Raw genomic sequence first — 20528 nt, forward strand, 5'->3', positions numbered from 1 at the left:
GGGGTACTGGACAGTAGATGATTCGTGCATGTCAGGAGCCCATTACTTAAGTAATGGACTCCTGTGTATGCACGTATGTCTAGTTACTTCGGATGCAAATGATTTTTCATTGTTTAAGAGTAAAACTTTTGCGGAGTTCTGTTTTGCAGATTTTTTTTTCTAAATTTTTCAAGTGCTATTTTCTATCCAAAAAATTAAAACCCGAAGATATCCATGCCACAAGCAGGAGCTCATACATTCCTTGTATTCTTTGTTTCAAAACCTTCTTTTTGCGCCTTACTTCTTATCAGCGGACGGTGGATTGATTGAGTGGCACAGTGGAAGACCATTAGATTTTAATCCGATCCCCAAAGCAATATTATTTCTAAAGTTTCGTTCTGTTTTTGCTTTTTTTTTCACGGTGCTCTTTTCATTTGGAAAAGACCTACAGAGGTGCGAATGTGTTTGAGCATGCAGTTGAGAAGGTCAGCTGACTCTCCTTTATTACGCATGCTAAATTTTGCCGGGGGAAGAATCGCGGGAAGACGAAAATTGCACATGGAGTAAAGAAAAAAGGTATCCATTAGATCTCCGGCAAAAATATACCTCAGGATGGATATACCTCATTTAACCAACATCTTGTCGAGTACTTTCGACCCAAACTTAAGAGAAGAAGCAGAAAAAACGTTGAATGAGGTAAAGTTTCATTAATTGCAATTTCTTTCGTGATTTGACCGATCGATTTCGTCAACACGCACATTGCTGGATATTTGAAACGGATCTAACGAACTGTTCTTCGTTTTTAATCAACAATTACACCACTAAATCTTATTTTAAGCGAACTCTTAATTTTAAAACTTTAAATTGGGCCAAACTTTTGGAATTTGGAATTGTTTTTCAATTCAAAAGAACTTTAAAATGAATTTTATTCGACTTATTTTTATTTTGGTCATGATTTTGTCACGTATTTAAGATATAAATTCGATGAGTTATTATTACTTTTTTGGTTTCCTTTCTACAGATTTACAAGCATCCAGGGTTCCTCTCGCTTCTTCTTCAAGTCGTTATGTCTAACGATGTACAAATTCCTGTGAGACAGTCAGGTGCGGAAATTACTATTAATTAAAACTGATAACGTACGTACATTGTTAAATTTTAGCATGTATGTCGTAATTCACAAGTCAAAAGATTAACTTTGGTATTGAATTGTTCTATTAATGAAAGGTCAATCGCTTAATGTTGGAAAAGAAAGTTTTTCTTAATAATATCAGCAGAGTGACTTTTATTTGTGTTGGTCGAAGTCCAACGGAGTTAGTGATGTTCATGTTATTAAAACTATTGTACCAAATTCAAGAGAATGCAAAGTATTCAAGTTAAAAACTTTGATTTAAATTTAACCTCTACGCAACACAAGAAAACTTTAAAGAATCATTTTGGCCCTAAAAATAAGTGCACAGATAAAATTTTGCAAGAAGTGCAATTTATTTCTACGGGCCTTTTTAACCTCTTCGCAAGGATTAGTTATTCACCTAATGGTTCACTCAAGAATGATTAAACTTTTACACCCTAACATCAGTATCCACATTCTCTATGCTCTTCTCTATACATTTCTTTTGGTACTGACAAGGAGAGATCATTTAGTAATTAAAGCTTCTTGGGTTGCTGATCATTTTCTACATTCTCATGATGTTGATAGATTATTTAGCATACTTTTGTGAGGAGAACTTTGATGCCGATCACCCTTAGAGTTAAAAGAGTTAAATTTTGCTTCACTGATACAGAAAATGTTTATGCTACATTTAACACCATCCTTGCCAGTGAACCCATTGATTTGAAAAGGTTAAAAATAAAAAAAATAAAAAAAAAATAAAAAAAATAGTATAAGAAGCAAAATTTTAATAATCAGTTTAATTGATATTAATTATTTACTGGTAAATGATAAATATATTAATTTAAGTAGAAACCATTTCTTACATATTCTGTAACATGGTTATTGGAAACATTTTGATCAGGAGAACAAAATTTAAGGATGGCCTTTACATGTTCTTGAAATGAACTTTTTGTTCACATGCCTGTTACTTGTATTTGTCACTATTTGTCTCCTAATAGGCTGGATTAAGCACACATTTTGATATGGTTCTGATGTTGCTAGTGATAATATTTTGGTTTTCTTATTATTGATTCAAAAAATGTAAAACATAAAACTAAAAGATTCCCTCTTGCATTGGGTTTGTATGTTACCAGATTGTAGAAGAAGTGAAAATGCATTAAGAACATCAGTGACTCACTTGGCTGCATCTCATGTGCCACCTTTTGGTTCTTGCTTCATTTTGATATCATCTACATTTGTATTACTAAACAGAAGCACAGCAACATGGAATTTAATTGTTCATTTGATGATAGTGACTCATACAACATGGTGATTTAAGAGTTAGCAAAAAGTTCTTGATGAGGCCTATGGTAATGACAAAATGTATATTTGCTCAGCCAAATATTATGCTGTAAACTATTGACTGTCAATGATTGCCTTTGTAGGTGTAATTTATCTCAAGAATATGATTGTCCAGTACTGGAAAGAGAGAGATCCTTCAGAACTTGCTGATACTAGTGCTGCATTTGTTATTGTTGAGCAAGATAAAGCTACCATCAGAGAAAATATTGTGGAGGCAGTTATTCATGCTCCTGAATTAATAAGGTAAAAATCTTGTAAAGCTACAGGTGTCTTTAAGTAAAGCTGAAGACAGGGCCCTAAGTGTGACTTTTAAATTTAGCAGTTATAATAGCCAGAGGGGACATTTTTCTTGTGATTAAAGAACAATTAAAAAAAAACTGCGTGCATACTTTGCAGAATCCAGCTTACTGTGTGTGTCAGTCAGATTTTACGTCATGACTTTCCTGACAAGTGGCCTGGAGTGATTAACAAAGTGAATGGATTCCTGGCAGAGAACAGTCAAGGGACATGGATGGGTGCTCTTCTTACCCTATATCAGATTGTCAAGAAATATGAGTAAGTACATGCTGTCTATTGCTATTTTCAAAAAATTCAAGCATGTGCATGTAACTTTACACTGGTGTGCGGTTGTTATTTTTTCAGAGTTTTTCATGGTTCCACTTTTAGAGCTTAGAAATATTAAATATGTACTGTTGTTTTTCTTAAAATTTGTGTTTATTTGGACTAGTCCCTTCAGTGATGTCACAGTTTATTGACATGTTTATTTTGTGGGTTATAATTAAGCTTTAATTAAAAGCTACCTGTTATTCTACACAAGGAGAAACATGTGAAATATTTGATGCACTCTAGAAAGCTCCCTAACCTGAAAGACAGCTGTGTGCTTGTGTAGAGCTCTTTGTCTGTTGTGGCGGTTATGTTTGAGAACCAAATAGTATCTTTCTTCCCTGTTTTTTGTTCACTCCTGATCCAAAGGCCCTTTTATTTTCTTTACAATTTCACTTTGAAAATCTAAGACTCCGTTTGTCTAATGGCTAGCAAAGGGACAATCCCAAGATGACTTTTAGGGCTACTGAAAATCATTTTTCTAGAAATGATTTCATTGCCTGTTACTGTGCTATTTCTCCTATTCAATTTTGTTTCACTTAAACTCTGTAGGTTCAAGAAGCCAGAGGAACGGCAATTTCTCCACAACATCATGCAAGTTCTTTTGCCGCAACTCTATGCAAGAATTGTCGCTCTGATAGAAGACTCATCGGAGATGTCAGTGGAGATCCAAAAACAGATTCTTAAAATTTTCTTTGCGCTTATTCAGGTTGGTTTCATCAACCTAATGGTAGAGACAATTGTAAACTTATAGATTTCAGCTGTATACACAACATGCACAAGCAAGTTTTCCTATAGAGAGTACAGTGGGGGCAGAAGAACATGTCATGCATTTTTTAGTAATGGATTTAAACAAGACGTCATGTAACAATCAGTCTGACACTCTCAAAGATTTGCTGGACACCAAGTCTCTAAATATGTTCCCTTTCTTGAGAGGACACATGACTGACTTAGTGTCCATTTTGGCAAATCAAAGTTGAAATGTAGTCCAATTTTTTTTCCTTATTTGGTGAAAGGATTAGGTGTTAGGTGCTGCTCTGTGTATCAAAAAAAAATAGTACTTTTATGCTTCAGCAGAATGTGTGGTCTTGAATTTGAGATTTGAGCTTGAAAATATTCTTCTGCAAACTTTTTGCTTTCCCTGTAAATGACGTGACAGTGTTCTTTCCAGCTGCATAAACTAATGGAACACACATTCATGAAATAAGTAAGAATCTTTCATTCATTAAATTATTTTTGTCTTGTTAGTATGTCCTTCCCCTTGAACTAATTACAACAGATTTTGGGAAGTGGATGCAAGTATTCCAAACTGTGGCAAGCAGAGATGTACCTCCGGTAAGAATCTTTTTACTCTGGATCTCATTGCTTGCACTTTGCTTTAAGTAAATATTCTGCACCCAAACCAAGTGGCCCACTCAGTGTACTCCTTTGTGAATGAAATACCATTCTATTCCAAAGTTACCCCCCCCCCCCCCCCCCCCCCACTCCAGCATTTCTTCAGGCTTCCCTTAAAGCTCATCAGTAATTATTTGTACCCATTGGTGTGGAAAGGATACTGTAAAAGAAGTGTCTTGCAAAGGTGACAACACAGTGTCCAAGCTAAGTCTTAATTTTGGACCTCATGATCTGGAATAAAGTGCATTAACTGTCAAGTCACCCTGTCTCCCCTTTAACTCTTTAACCCCTAAGAGTTACTGGCATCTCATTTCTCCTCACAATATCACCCTTGAATCACACTTTAAAGCCATGATAATAAAGGAAATGACCAACTAAAGAAGCTCCTGATTTTTTAACAAATTCTCCTTGTTAGCACCTTAGGAAATGTACAGAGAACAGTAAAGAGAAAATGCATAATGATGATAGGGTGTTAAGAGCATACATGTGTGACTGAAAAAGAGAATGAATAGATTAATAACTAATATTTAGATTTAACCAAGCCTAAAAGCAGAGCTTGCATTTTTTTTCCCCGCACGTCTCAAGGGCACAACACCTTGTCCCAGCAAGGACTAGAACCCGGGTCGTCCAACTTGTAGCCCAGTGCACTGACCACTGGACTACTGGACAAAGCTGCGGCGTTGGTGTGCCTGCGATACAGTTGACCATGTATGTTGAAAGTAGCACCTTGTACAGTCATATGGTCGTACAGTCATACGGTCGTACATCCAAATTTTTTCAGCTTGATGGGTTACTACTATTTTGTATAGTTATGGGGCTATGCAAGCTCTGCTACAAGTAAACTTGAACACCTTCCCACCATGCTACTATGTATTAACTAGTAAGTAAAAATGGAAACATCATGTTGAGGTTCAAATGTGACAACATCAATACATAGCAAATGGTCATGCATGCTCTCTTACCTGTAGTTGTGTGCTTTTTTTTTCTTCTTTTGTTCATTTAGGTTGCTCTGGAAGGTGATGAAGAAGAGTTAGCTAGACTACCCTGGTGGAAAGCTAAGAAATGGGCTCTGCATATTTTGTGCCGGTTGTTTGAGAGGTAAACCTGTCTTTTAGTACAGCACTAAACCCACTTGCATACATGTACCTGTGCATGTCAAAAAATTATAATTTTGTACATAGTTTTGAACCAGGAAGAATAAGGAAACATCATCTTTCGTTGTGTTAGTGGTTTTCATTTTTGTTTTTCCTTTCCCCCTTTTACTTTTATATCAACATTTTGGTTGTCACCGTTACTTTAATGTCCATAAAGAAATATTTAGGTGTTAGTCCTAAAAAGGGGTTTAAAGGGGAATATTTTTCTTTTTCTTTTTGCCTATTTGTGGGGCAGCTAACAAAGATGATGCTTTCATGTTTAAATGAGTCCTTTTGGTTTTCAGATATGGTACTCCAGGATCAATAACAAAAGAATATGAGGAGTTTTCTGAGTACTACTGTAAACATTTTGCAGGTAAGTAAGCGAAGAGACTTTAGGTTTTTTCCCTTCAGTAAAAATGTTGCAAGGTTGTATATTGAATCTTTTTATTGGGCTCGCTTTCTGTGTATAGATTTTTTCATCAAGGTTTCCTAGCATTTTTTATTTCTTGAAGTCAACCACCAAAGGAACCTCCTCCATAACATTATGGCCCATCCCAGAAGAAGTTAATACTGTGCTTTAGATTAGTCAACTTTGGGCTGAGTTTCAAAAAAATGCAGGATTTATTTATTTAACTGAGAACTTGTCTTTTCTCACAGTAAGTGTGACACAGATTCTTCTGAGAGTTCTGGATCAGTACAGACGAAAAGTGTTTGTAGCTCCAAGAGTACTTCAGCAAACCATAAACTACTTGAAAAATGGGTGAGTACATTTCTTTCAGGTTGTTGTAACATTATGTGAATTACATTGATGCTGGTCTCAGCTTTGTAAATGCAGTTTGTTTGGCAATGATAAGTAGTGATATTCACCTGCTGTACAAATGGTGCTTTAAAGCATATTTTAAAGTGGTATTGATTTTTTGTTAAAAAAATATACTTGTTTATTTTCCAGAGTTTCAAATTCACTTCATTGGAAAATAGTGAAGCCCCATATCCAGGTAAAAAAGCAAACATACAGAAAAGAGTTTTAAAGTTCAACTGAAGTTAGCTAGCAGGGATTGCCCAGGCAGCTATAAATTAGTGTAATGAACATAGTAGACATATAGTTACAGACTCTAAGTTACCATACTGGTATGTACAGTAACAATTGGAAATCTGTGGTTTGCAAAGTTTTTTTGATAGACAAACATTATGTGAAGTGCTTGGAATGGCAGTAGATTCCCTAAGATGGAAGCCTGACTATTGTTGGTTACCCTTTTTAAAAGCATTCAAGGTTTCTTGCCAGATCTGGATTTTAAAGGTTGATTGGAAAGGCCTAGTTGATGCTATGGGAGTTAAGGCAATAGCATTGTCTGAAAAATGTTTTGATGTTATATTTATAGGCAATAATCCAGGAAGTTGTGTTTCCTTTGATGTGTTATACGGAAGAGGATGATGAACTCTGGCAAGAAGATCCATATGAGTTTATAAGAGTTAAATATGGTGAGAAAGGGAATAATATACTTAAGCCCTAACCTGGAAACAGCTAAAGGGGCTTAAGCATGTAAACTTCTTAGAAAATATGTACAGTATTGTGCAAAAGTAATGCAAGCGGAATTTGGCGAATTTCGTTATTTGTTCTAACGGTCTTTCGTCAAAAGTTCGAACAAAAATTCGATTGAAAGTTCAAGGCCTGTTAAGCGACATTTCGTCTGAACAAAGGACGCTTTTTAGATGAATTTTTGCCACAAAGCGAAAATTCGTGGCGGAAAGTGTCTCTTCGATCATTAGTGTTCGAAATTTTGCTTCGAACTGACAGTAGCCGTCTGCGAGTGATCAAGTTTGTTTACTATTCATGTAAGCAACACGAAATGTTATCAAACGTATTTCCAACCTTTTTCACCGCGACAGAGACACTTAATGTTTGAGACTAAACACAGCAATTGCGACCAAGAGACATGTATTTGGTGGAAATAAACTCTGAAATGATTGGAATAGTTTTAAACATTAACTTCAGTACTCCGCTTTTAAACCAGACAGAGCAGAGAATGTGTTTTAAGTGTTTCAAACGTTGTCAATTGAGAAATGTGTTCCTTGTTTATTCTTTCTCAATCGCTACAAAAATAGACAGCATCTATATCGCTGATTGCTTTCCAGATATCATTATACCCATGTTTGTTTGGAAATATTTATTCTTCGCAATATATATACATATATATATATATATATATAAAACGCGAGCTTCAGAGCGTGTGCAGTATTTTAGCATTTAAGCGTTCTTAGTCTGTTTTGATCCTACACAATCAGACGCTAATAAAAGTGTGAAATACTTTACATTTTGCAACAAAATACTGAATATTAGTAAATGACGGCTGAAACAACTATTATTTAGGTCATGTTGCCCTATTTTTGCGTAAATTCCGGCATCTTTTGCCAATGCTTATTTTGCACAGTTTCTACATACACTGTTCGCTTCCATAGACAGCTTTTGAGGTCTTCCCGATCAAGGTAAATTTACCATGAAACTGGTGAGACACAACTTTCAAATGATGCGCGTAGTGAAACCTAGTAACCCATCACATTTCAACGCTTTCGGTATTTCAGCTGGTTGGAGGCCTTGCTTGTGGAGGGGCTTTTTTATTTTTTTGTAGAATAATTTGAAACTTTGGCCACGATGACTACCAAAAGTAGAGTACGTAAATGATCCCAAACGCATCGACACAAGTGATACACTAAGTGTTGCCATGGTTGCAAACAACATAGGTCACGCAGAGGACTCAAATCGTAGCGGGAAATTCCATGGGAGTTTTACATAGAGCAGTACCGAACCACAAATTCAGCCAAATCTTTTTGAAAGAATGAACAATTGCAATGAATTATTGCCCCAAATATTCGCTGGATAGAACAAATTTTCGCTTGAAATTTCGAGTCGCATGAACGCTATCAAGGAATATGTCGCCGAAAGTTCGAGCCGTTCAAAACAATACATGCCTCAAAAATTCGCAGAAATGTCGTCGAAGTTTTGTTTCGGTCAAGAATTTGTCGAAAAGCTAGGAATTTTGTCGAATTTCGTCGACAGGTGTTTGCATTACTTTTGCACAATACTGTATATCCACTTTCCTGAATTGAGCTGAAAACTAGCATGTGGCAAACAAATTTCAAAAGCCAATTTTTTTTTTTACAGGAATGCAATAAGCAAAGATTTAATGGAATGAATATTTTTAAATGTTAAAAGATTGGCAGTTAAGTAACATCTTGCACAGGAATAACTAGGCACATGTTTAAAAACTCAACAAAAAATTGAGGTGGCATTCACAAATTTTCTTCATATTTGAACTTTGAGTAGTCCAGTACTTTTAAATAACCTGAAGCTTTGTCTCTTATTGACAGATATCTTTGAGGATTTTGTCTCCCCTGTCACTGCAGCAGCCACGCTTCTTCACACTGTAGTTTCAAAAAGAAAACAAGTTCTTGACCCTACCATGGTATTCTGTGTCCATGTCCTCAACCTCCCTCCTGAACAGAGGGATCCTCGACAGAAGGATGGAGCTCTTCATATGATTGGCACATTAGCTGATGTGTTGTTAAAGGTTTCTTGTCTTTTCTTTTTCATTTTGAATTGTCTTTTTAATGGGTTTGGGTCTGTCAGTGCATAACTACTGTTGTTCTGCAGGCTTGCATAGGTGGATGCTTCTCAAACTTAATTTGTAATACGGCAAAACTATGTTAGGAGTCAAGAGATCAGGGGCTCAGGAATGAGGATTTATTCTGGTTCCAATCGATAGAGAAACTTTTAATTTAGCATAGAAAGTAAACTTGGATTGCCTTGGTTTTGCTTTACTGGCCTGGGTTGTTCAAATCTGGGTTAAGATAACCCAGGGTTAGCATGGAATTTGATTTCAGGTCTGAAAGCTTTAAAAGAAAATTCAGTTAAAATCTTTTTGCTTGCAATTTGATCACTGGATGTTCTAAAAAGAATAGGGAAAATTTTCTCTAAAAGGCTTTGGAGAAAAGAAATATAGAAACCTGCATTAAAATTTAACCATGGGTTATGGCTAATCTGCCTTTGAACAACTGGGCCCTGAGCTTTAACCCTTAAATCACAAGAGTGACCAAGAAATCATTTCTCCTTACAATATCAATACAATATCAAGCAGACAAGTGATGAGAATAAAGACAAATGTTTTGAATAAGGGGATTATTAAAGGATCCAGTGCCAAATTCTCCAAACTATTATCATAAGAGTTGTAGGGCATACAGCAATGAGAGTTACCAATGAGATCTTGAGAGTGAAGGGTTTAGATTGCTGTGGAAAACTGGCACCACCCTATCAACCAAGGAATGTCTTGTTCTCTTACAATCTTATAGTTTTAAAGCAGTGTACTGTTTTGACTTTTAGAACTCACAGGCACCTTGTGACTGGTGTTAAAGATTACTCTGGTTTTTGTGTTACAACACTTGGACAGATTGCACTTCAAATGTTAACCGCAAGCAACCACATTTCCTCTCCCTTTTTTTTCTGTTAAGGAGCTTTTATTTCATCCATGTAAAGAGCTGTAATACAAGATAGGAATCCTTATGATAATGTAAGATTCTTTTGTATCATAATTCTTTCCTATGAATGATTTTGTCTTAAATTGTGTTGTGTCCTCTTGTTACAGAGAAAAATGTACAAAGTACAGTTGGAAAACATGTTAGTGCAACATGTTTATCCTGAGTTTAAAAATTCATTAGGATATCTTAGAGCCAGGGTAGGAACAGTTTTTTTCATTGATTCATTGATTGTTTTGTTTGCCAGTGAAGTAACTGACATTTTATTTGATTGAAATATGAAACAAAATTTGCAACAATAACAATAACAAATATAATTTTGCATTAATGCTAGTTGGTACATTGTTTTTGTGTAAAAAATCCAGACATATTTGGGACTTGAACATACAGATTTGTTATTAATAGCTCCCAAACTTAATCTGCCTAGGAATGAAATTACAAAGCATTGCGCTGGAATTTTCCTTACTGTTTTTTTTGTGTGTGTTGTTTGTTTTCAGAAAAAATAACAAAACGAATCTAATTCTCTTGTTAGTGTCTTCTAAAAGACCCTGGTGATAAACAGAAAGCAAAAATCTCTATGTTGAGGCTCATTTTTCATGACATTGAAAAATAAACAAACAGTCACAGTGTTAGGTGCGGGTAGTGATAAAACTTGCAGAACAATGTTTTGCTATTATTTTGCAGGTTGCATCCAAACATTGGGAAGATTAGAGCAAAGGGGATAATGATACAGTAGAGATTATTTTCATCTAACCCTTTGATTCCCCTACTGTGTGCTTCCCACCTAATGTATAGACTTTTCTTTAGGCTTGCTGGGTCTTGCACAGTTTTGGTGACATAACCTTTAAAGAAGAAAGAAACCTTGCTACAGCTGTGAATTCTGCCCGCATGTGTTTAACTGAAGACACTGATCCCCCCGTCATTGTGGAGGCAGCCATTGCTTTACAGTTTCTTATAGAGAAACAAGAAGGATGTGAGTTATTTTTCTCAGTTTTGTTAGCGCTTAAAAAAGTTGCAATGCATAAAAACACCCTTTGAAAAGAGAATATTTCTTATTTCATGAGTTGTTTTGTCAATGGTGCAGTAGAGCAAAAGACATAAAACTTGATAATTTTTTTCACCCATTGCCTTCCATTAGTCAGGTGCCCAATGGGTAGGTAGAAAATAAGGATAATGTAATGGCGAAAATGTGAGATTTTTTCATTTTTATTTTGCAGCCAAAAAATATATTGAGCCACATGTGCGTCCAATCATCCTACGTGAGTATTCTTTATCTCATTTCCAGTGCAATTTCAGGATACAACTTTACATCTACTTTGATAAAAAAATATTAGCTGAAATCCTTAAAAAAGTGCTTAGAACAAAGCCAAGATAAGCATTCTAAACAAGTTTTTTTCAGATGGAAAAAAAATTATTCAATTTCATTGTACCAACCTTTCCTTATTATTGCTTTAAAATCTGCATGATTTGTGAACAATTACATCAAAAGGCAGTTGTTCATATAGCAGATAATGTTATCTTATGGATAAATCGCTGTCCAGTGGATAAGTGTTAACAAAACATTTCTGCGCTATCCACCAGACAGAGATTTATCCAGTGGATGGGGTTATCCACCCTTCAATCAATGGGGGCCTGGTCTCCAGAATGGACGGGCCAGCATCAAACCCTGGCTGGTTATTGTGTCTTATCTGAGCTAGACACTTCACCCCCACTCTGTTTTGCCCAACCCAGTAGTATAGATGGTAATGGCAAACTTTCAGGAACACATACCTAGATCAGGGAAGGGGGTGGGGGGGAGTGGGGGAAGAATGTGGGAGGGGGAATAAACTAGGAAGGGCTAGCATCCCATATTGGTCATTGTGTTTTATCTGAGCTAGACACTTCACTCAAACAGTGCCTCACCTAACCTAGGAGTATAGATGATAAATGGAAAACTTTCAGGGACAGCTCTTTAAGTATCAGATGTAATGTAATGTATTTATTTAAACACAGTAGGGTTTAAAGCTCAAAGCTTGTGGGGTTGTGTGAAAATAATTGCAATATGAAACTATATTAAAATAGGGATAGCATTACTAACAAAACACAACTACCATGGTAAAAATTTAAAAATATTCAATAAGTTTCTAAAAAAAGAAATATTAAATGGGTTCACTTGTTTACATCTGAATAAATTGATGACAGCAGTTGAGGCATATAATATTTAGAAGCATTTAAAATCACAGTAGCACCTGGGCAGCGACTGGACCGACTGTACACTAAAATCAATTTCCTTAAAATAGAATTCCTTCTTCACTTTACGATAAAAATCAGTAAACTGGCCCCCGTAAAATGAGACAAGACAGTGTTCCCAAGGATAGCGCCTCTATAGCAAATAGAGTTTTTAAGAAATTACGAGTTAAATCGTGGAACAATTATGTTATTACTCCTTCTGAAGTTTTACATAATGCAAGGTTTATTTGTCAAGTATGAAAGAGCCAAAGGTGCTTCACCTATAAACATGCTATGGAACAGGTTAATTAATTGAAGTTTATAATAAAAGGTTAAAGTGTTCCAATTTGAGTGTCTGTCAAAGTGTATACTTTGTCAGTAAGCATATCGCGAGGAAAATTATATATTATTCTGGCTGCTCTTTGGTGAAGTATTTCCAAAGATTGTAGAAGGTCCGTATTTGGATGCCTTGGCCTCTAAGAGTTAAATTGAGAGCATGCAGTTTTGTAAAGAATTTCGTATGAATGTTTTGTCACAAGGGCTTACTTGTACATGTGTTGTGCTCATTTTATCTTTGTCCCCTCTGACTAACCATGCAGCCTTCAGTGTAATAAAATTTTTGTTTGTACTCCTCTAGAACTGCTGAAAGTTATTCGTGAAACAGAGAATGATGATTTGACAGGAGTGATGCAGAAACTCATCTCAACATATGGACATCAGGAACAAGTGGCAAGCATTGCAATAGACATTGCCAGAGATCTGGTAGGACAAATTGAAATTTAGATATTTGTTGCAGAAAAAATTGTTTGTTTTGGGCCTGTAAAACATCCTTTTAACTTTTGGACTAGAATGTATGCCATTAAAATCTACATATAATCCTGGAAAAAGGCACCATTTAATTGTTCATAATTATGATATTTTCTGATGAAATTGTCTTCTTTCCACAGGCAAGCACTTTTGTTCAGTTGTTGGATGGGGAGGATAGTGATGAGAAAGCCGTTACTGCCATGGGAATTCTGAACACTCTGGAGACAATGTTGAATGTGATGGAAGGATCTAAAGCTGTAAGATGAATTTAATGTCATTGATTTGGCGAAGTTTTTATTTAGACACCTAGGTAGCTACTATTTTAGAGGGATAGTCCTTTGTTGACAACAATTATTGATTGACTGAAATGTAAATTTTCTTAACACAGTGATATCATTTTTCAGATTGTACTTCAACTGGAACAAGTCGTGATTTCTTTAATAGCCAAGGTTCTAGAGCTGTCTGTAATGGGTAAGGAGTAGATATTTTTTCTGGCTTACTACATTTAAGTTATTCTCTCATTAATAGTGTTACTGTATTTCTGCACAGAATTCTATGAAGACATTCTGTCCATTATCTGCACCTGTACATGTTTTGAGATCTCACAGTCCATGTGGGCAGTCTTTTACATGCTTTATGAAGCTTTCCAGAGGGATGCCTTTGACTACTTTGCAGGTATTGAGTCGTAATTTACTTTATGTAACCGTTGATGACCTGGAGTACATGACATGCTGAGAAATGGTAGCCTTAGGTTTGTGCATCCCTTTCCACTTTGGAGTACATTTTTGAGGGAACCTTGCACGGTGAACTCTGAAGAACTACCTGCTATTTCAGGGTTTAACTTAGCGGAAATTCGGCTGCGTGATTTTTACTCATCTAAAATGTATCATTTACTGTACGTTAGTCGCAGGATATGCTACAAGTAAAAAATTCATGAAGCTTAAACTGTATGCATTTCTGCCCCCCAGAAATGATGCCATGTTTACACAACTACATCACAGTGGACACGCCTGCCTTTTTAGCAAATTCAAAGAACCTTGAGATAATCTACAACATGTGTAAAAAGGTATACCGTATGAACATGTCGCTAATATTGTCCTTATTAAATTTAAAATTATACCTCCACGTGTTCACTTAACGGTCAAAGAATACGCATGTAAAGTATACTGGCTTTTTACCCTTTAACTCCCACAACTGATTAATATGAAACTTCTCCCTATTATATTCATACATTATTCAGCAAAAAGGCATTGAGAATACCCAAACGTATTAAGTCGTAGTTATTATCTTGATCCGAGGCCAAATTCTCATGACTAATTTACAAGATAATTTATGGAAGCCAGAGAAGAGAATCGACAATCCCATCGTGGGAGTTAAAGGGTTTACACTCGGGATTCTTTTCATTCGTCATTAGATGTTAACCGATTCGTCAGCAGCAGGAGATCAGCAGTGCAATGCAGCAAAGCTGTTAGAAGTGACAATACTTCAATGCCATGGACAGATAGACCAGGTAAGGAAATTAACTGAATGGTTGTCAAATACAATAATTATTTAACTGACCCAGTGCTCGACGCTGCGACCGTTTTGGTCGCCGTGGCGAGCAGGGGAATATTTTAGCGACTGAATTTGCAACAAAAGTCTCCAATTTGACAACTTGGGCGCTTTTGTAGCAACCTGTAGAAGTAACGAATAAAAGGGGTAAGTTTCTAAAGAAACTGTGGTGTTGCGTCCATGGGAGAGTATAACAGGGTAATTTTGTTTATCGACTGAGTTCATGACGTAAATTGGCTACCGTTAAGAGTTTCAAAGCTGACGTTTCGAGCGTTAGCCCCTCGTCAAAGCGAGGTTGCTCTGACGAAGGGCTCTGATAAAGGGCTAACGCTCAAAACGTCAGCTTTAAAACTCTTAACAGAGGCCAATTTACGTTATCAACTCAGTTGATAATGCCAAATTACTTTGTAGAGGTAACAGTTTAGAGACAGTTATACAATAAGCTGTAAATATGGAATTCTGGGGTCCAACATTAAGCTCTAGCTTACTCAGAGATTTCTTTGTTCTTTTAGTGGCTTCCGTTTTACATTGAAGCAGCGCTGGAGAGATTGACAAGGGAGGTGAAGGAGAGTGAACTAAGAACTATGTGCTTACAAGTGGTAAGGGAGATCACAACAACACATAGTTTCAGTAGATACGAGCAGTAAACGTCCTCAAGCCGTGTATTTCTGAGGGACTTGTGACATAAAGCTTTCTTTTTGCATCTCAGTGAAATGTTGATGGAATCGATCCGCCAAAGTCTTGTACGTTTCAAGTTTCCCAAAGTCGGTTGATTTTTTTTGAAAAGATAGAGAATTAAGGAGGTGGAAACTTCGTGACAAAAGTGAAACACGTAGCTGCAACTTCGTTGTGGCCATTGTTTTTGGTATTTTTTGCTGGCCTCCCACTTAGTTATGGCTTCATTGCAACTTTTGTTTCAGAGCTTACTAACTGCGTTTGTTTTGTGATTCCAGGCTATCGCGGGGCTAATATACAATACTCCCCTCTTATTAAGTATTCTGGACAAACTCCACTTCCCAAATACGAACGAAACTGTGACGGCGCAGTTTTTTAGTCATTGGGTTAGTGACTACGACTGTTTTTTCGGGTAAGCGGAGACAAAATATTTTGATTTTGGTACTTTTAGCATTTTGAGACAATTGAGAACATAATATTTGGCGCTGTTGCTCCAGATGACTTTTTTCGGTCCGATTTGGTTTTTTCAGACATTGTAATTACCAACTTGCACTAGGAAACTTACTCGTATCCTGGGAAGGAATCACATGGCTTTCAGGGAGGGACGGAGGGGGGATCAGTCGTCGATAACAGAGCATAAATGAGTACTATAAAAAAGTGACTACCAGTGGGGGGGGGAAGGGAATCGTGAGAATACGAAAGAGCCTTAAGGGGGATCAGGTAAATTTTATTGAAACACAACTTAAGTCCTACGACCCACCCTCCCCTCCCTGCTGGCGAAAAAATAATGAGCAGTTCTTAGGGACCCCGTATTGTATCATCATTTAGGGCAACTTGATTTTCCTTGTTAATCTTTCCAACTTCTGAGTTCTCGTTTGTTGTACCTGCAACTGGTCAACAGGTGTCTTCCTATTGTCTCATTGCATATACAGATTGCTTGAACTTAATTCTAACATTCATTAGATTTTAGACTAAGGAGTAGTGAAGATTTATGTCCTCAATTAGCCTTGCTGTTACTGATGAACTCTGGTTACTCTTTTCTGTTGTAGTATTCATGATCGCAAGATGTTTGTGTTGGGTTTCTGTGCACTCATGGATCTTCCAAAACAGATGAGACCACAGGCCCTCCTTCAGTGCTCGCCCCAGATTCTCCCGGCCTTGTTAGTGTTATTCCAAGGACTCAAAAGAGCGTATGAAAGTAAGGACTATATTTCCACATAGTGAAATGTTGACTTTTCTGTATATTTCTCGCTGATCTCCTTAACAACCGTTGTCATTTGTTATTTGATTGTTTCAGACCGAGGTGAAGGCGAAGGAGAGAATGAAGATGAAGAGGAAGGAGCGTCTGATGAAGGTGAGCTTCCGTAGATTGACGATTTTCCTGTTTGTCTTGGAGTTTATCTTTTTTTTTCATTTATTGGCACTGAGGCGTCGTGGCTTAATTTTTTTAGAAGCTGGATTTGAAATCCAAAGGCCATGCATTTAATTCCCTAGCTCTGCTACTCAACTCTAATTTATATCTCGCAAGTGCAGACTTCAGTCTTCCACGGCCATTTGTTAGATGTCGACAATTTTCTCTTCTCTTAGTTGGAATTCTTAATGATTTACTTTCTCTGTACTCTACTCTCGGTTGCGTTGCATCTAGATGCTAATTTTCACGTCTTTTGGTCTTGTCGTGTCGTAAATACGGGCTATGAGATTCAATTGTTATTTCAAGACAGTATCCGGCAGCCTCTACATTTTTCAACGATTAATTTTGGATGGAGAAACAACGCCAAAAGACCTTGTCGCACGGACGACTATTTTTGCTCCATTTGTGAGAGTTTTGACTCATTTTTGTTCTGTGCTTTTTCTTAGATGAACTAGCGAGTGACGAGGATGAAATAAACGAAGATGACATTCAGTATATTGAAAATTTGGCGAAAAAGGTAGAAAAAAATCTTAATAATGCAAGGTTTTAACAGATGACAAACTAAACGAAAAATTGACTGACTTGTCGACCTTCAAAACGAATTGATGTCTCACAATTGATGAATTAACTGATAGATTAGCTGACTGGCTGAATCTATACTCAACGAACGACCGGATCGACCAACCGAACTGCACGGGTGATGCGCCGAGCTTGAATACCGAAAAACTTGATTACATATAGAAACTAAATTCTGTTCGTGTAGATTTGAAAAAATCGTGGACAAGGCCATGTTGACTTCTGGAATTTTACAGGTTCGAAATAATACGAACCGTACGTACTAAAGCAATTTGTCAAGGTGAATGACCCTTTGTGAAAATGGATCAATGCTAACAGTGAGCACCATCATTATCTTAAGAACCTAGCGTGCTAATCTCTATATTTACAACCGTGAAATCCTATTTTTGCCCTCTTGCAGGCCGCTGACAATTTAGATGATGAAGATGATGTGGAAGATGAAGAGACAGCTCTGGAAAATTTTACTACATCTGTGGATAACGAAGAAACTGATGAATATATTGCCTTTAGGAATTCACTCCAAGGTGAGTACAGGGTTGGCGTCGTGTGATTTGCATGCGTTCCTATTGCGTCGCCAAAAGCAATAGAAGTATTAAGTTTTTGTGTTTTGTCCGTATCGCTCATGTCAATGCTATGTGTGGGTTAGAGTGAATTTGTTCAATTTTTAGCCCTTCAGGCCAATGACCCAGAATGGTATTCTGCTTTGACAAGTGTGTTAACAGAAGAGCAGGGCAATTCATTACAGGAAGTGCTTGTACTGGCGGAACAGAAGAGAGCTTCATTAGGTGAGAACTGTGCCAATTATCAACCAGCCAAAAAGGGTGAAATAGTAGGGACCAGAAAGTAAAGCGAAAAGCTGAAATTTAGCTGTTAACTAGAGTTAGTCGAACGTAACTTTTAGGTCAGTCATTTGTAAATCAGTATGTCAGTCTGTAGGCCAGCCAATTTGTTGGTCAGTCTGTAGGCCAGCCAATTTGTTGGTCAGTCTGTAGGCCAGCCAATTTGTTGGTCAGTCTGTCGGTCAATCGTTCAGTGAGTTATTTAGCCAGTCAGCTGATCTGTCAGTTAGTTCATCAACTGCCAGTCATCAATTCATTTTAACCCTTTAAACCCTTAGAGTGACCAGCATTTAATTTCTCCCCACAATACCTGCCCGAATCACACATTAAGGTCATGAGAAGAAAGGTCACCGGGGAACGAATCTTTTGATTGGAAAACGAATTCTCCTTGTTAGCACCTTAGGAAATGTATAAAGAACAGTGTGCAGAACACGCATTCTAATGTTAGGGTGGAAAGGGTTAAAGGTTGGCCCTCGGGAAAGTGTGAGGCTTTGAGCAGCGTGAGCCGTGGAGAGGTCAGCAAAGAGTCAGTAACTCTCGGTTAACCTCCCTCTCTCTCTCTTCCCCTCCCCGACTCGTCTCCAATCTTCCCACGAGCGGAGAAACGCGCTTACTGCAGTGCAAAGTTAAGGGCGTGCTTACAGACTGTTGAGGGTCATTGGTAACAAAATTGTTTAGTGGGCTGGTCAGTTATTGTCATAAAAGGTTTGGTTAAATGATTTTATCGATCAATGGCTCATCGATTGATTTATCATCTCTGGGTGATGTATTGATTAGTAGCGAAAGTAAACTACACGACTTAAAATCCAGTGCACCAATCCTCTTCATTTCAACCTTAGCCAGGCTCTCTGTGTTTAGTTCTTGGGTTAGACTCTCGGCTATTTTCTATCCCACAGAGTCCAGGCGAATTGAACAGCAAGGAGGATACATGTTCACCAACATGGCTGTGCCAAGTACCTTCAACTTTGGACAGTAACTGTAAAAGATTTCTGTGTTGCCTAGCTCTTTCACGAAGGGACTACAAATGAAAGGGTTTTTTTTACGAAATTAAGGAAGTAACCTTCGAACATAATTTATATCGTCAGATTGAAGAGACATTTAACTTCTGACTATTGACGTCATGTGAGTGACTTTGTTATTGCGTGACTTTTCTGTTATGTTGGAAGCGTAATTGGTGACATACAGCAGATCACGCAACACCGCAATTTCGCGTTTCTGCCGTACTTGTTATCTTGCTCGCTTTCTTCTTTTTTACACAATAACATCAATTTTATTTGTTAAGGGTCGATTTTGCTGACCTTACGTCGAATTATTGTTTTCGGCAAACATTTTGATAATGATATACCTTTGCAAAGTTCTATATCAAATGAAAAAATATTGCAACCTCAAACCCGCCACAGCAGGTGTCACGCTAGCTGTCACGTTGGTAGTCGTGCCCTCGCGATACATGATGTCGTTTGGCAGCTCGAGAAGCGTCAAAGGACTTAAAAAAACTTTAGGAAAATAGAATTAAAAAAGATCCGGCGTCTTACTTACAAAAACAATCAAAAGTGTCGTTTATGGTTGAGAAAATTCTAAATTTTGACGTGCCAGTCTTATTACGGAGGGGTTTCAGATTTGGAACAGTGGTATTCCATAACGAACTGTTCTCATTGTGATGCAAAATATCACTTTCAATACCGGAATCCGATCTTGAGACGGAAATTCGCAGTTTTAGCACAACGGAAAAAAGGTAGAAAAGCGCAGAAAAATCCATTTTTTCTAATCATTTTTGAGATCCTATCTCGGAAAGATACAAATAACAATCGCGCACTTTTCGTGGCGGAAACAGAAACAGTCGAAAAGTATTATGGATAACTGCCGGTTGGTAATGGTTTGTCACCAAGAATAAGACTGACTGTTAAAATGACTTGAAAGTTCAGACAGCAAAGCTATTTTAATAAAAGAACAAATCAAGTAAGAGGTTGTTCGGTCGTTATTGCAGACGGTTGTTGCATGGTCGTCGCTTTGCGAGAAAAAAGTGCTACCACCAACGCCAGCCTTTGTTAATAAACAGCTGTTTCGAGAAAGTGTCGGGGTAAAAAAAGACAAAAGTGCACGAAACAATCTCGAAAGGTAATCTGGGTGTCCCGGTACTCAATGAATTTAAATAAGAAATAAGAAAATAAGTTCATTTAACCTGCGATGCCTCGTCCTTACAGTGTCGTATTTTCAGATTTTACTAACATTCAAGGAACCGTGACTAGAAACCTCCCACAATACCTTTCGGGGCTATCACTTGCAATGTTACACTTTTTTCGCAACAACTATTTAAGCCAAAGGCTCGCCATTTTCTGCTTTTAAATTGATCCTTTCAAACTGAGTTTACT

The 20528-nt window shown here is 37.2% G+C and overlaps 1 protein-coding gene across 1 annotated transcript; it reads left to right on the forward strand.

The window, feature by feature from the left end:
• Positions 1-493: 493 nt before the first annotated feature.
• On the forward strand, positions 494-20119 carry LOC113671750 (importin-7). Its single transcript, XM_027188004.2, has 29 exons — positions 494-675; positions 1001-1082; positions 2515-2674; positions 2828-2986; positions 3587-3743; positions 4283-4369; positions 5433-5527; positions 5868-5938; positions 6223-6325; positions 6515-6560; positions 6945-7044; positions 8932-9131; positions 10203-10292; positions 10900-11065; positions 11310-11351; positions 12938-13062; positions 13248-13364; positions 13512-13578; positions 13657-13782; positions 14076-14173; positions 14522-14617; positions 15171-15257; positions 15612-15745; positions 16383-16531; positions 16631-16687; positions 17191-17261; positions 17721-17844; positions 17989-18105; positions 19056-20119. Exons 1-29 carry the CDS (start codon positions 592-594, stop codon positions 19133-19135), a joined length of 3090 nt encoding a protein of 1029 aa, XP_027043805.2. The 5' UTR covers positions 494-591; the 3' UTR covers positions 19136-20119.
• The last annotated feature ends 409 nt before the right edge of the window (positions 20120-20528 follow it).

Source organism: Pocillopora damicornis, chromosome 10, assembly GCF_964200805.1.
Source record: "Pocillopora damicornis chromosome 10, jaPocDami1.2, whole genome shotgun sequence".
NCBI lineage: Eukaryota > Metazoa > Cnidaria > Anthozoa > Scleractinia > Pocilloporidae > Pocillopora > Pocillopora damicornis.

Coding starts and splice junctions, on each gene's coding strand:
- LOC113671750 (XM_027188004.2), top strand. CDS start 592: ATGGATATACCTCATTTAACCAACATCTTGTCGAGTACTTTCGACCCA. Junction 9,132..10,202: donor TAGCTGATGTGTTGTTAAAG/GTTTCTTGTCTT, acceptor CTCTTGTTACAG/AGAAAAATGTACAAAGTACA. Junction 15,746..16,382: donor GACTACGACTGTTTTTTCGG/GTAAGCGGAGAC, acceptor TTTCTGTTGTAG/TATTCATGATCGCAAGATGT.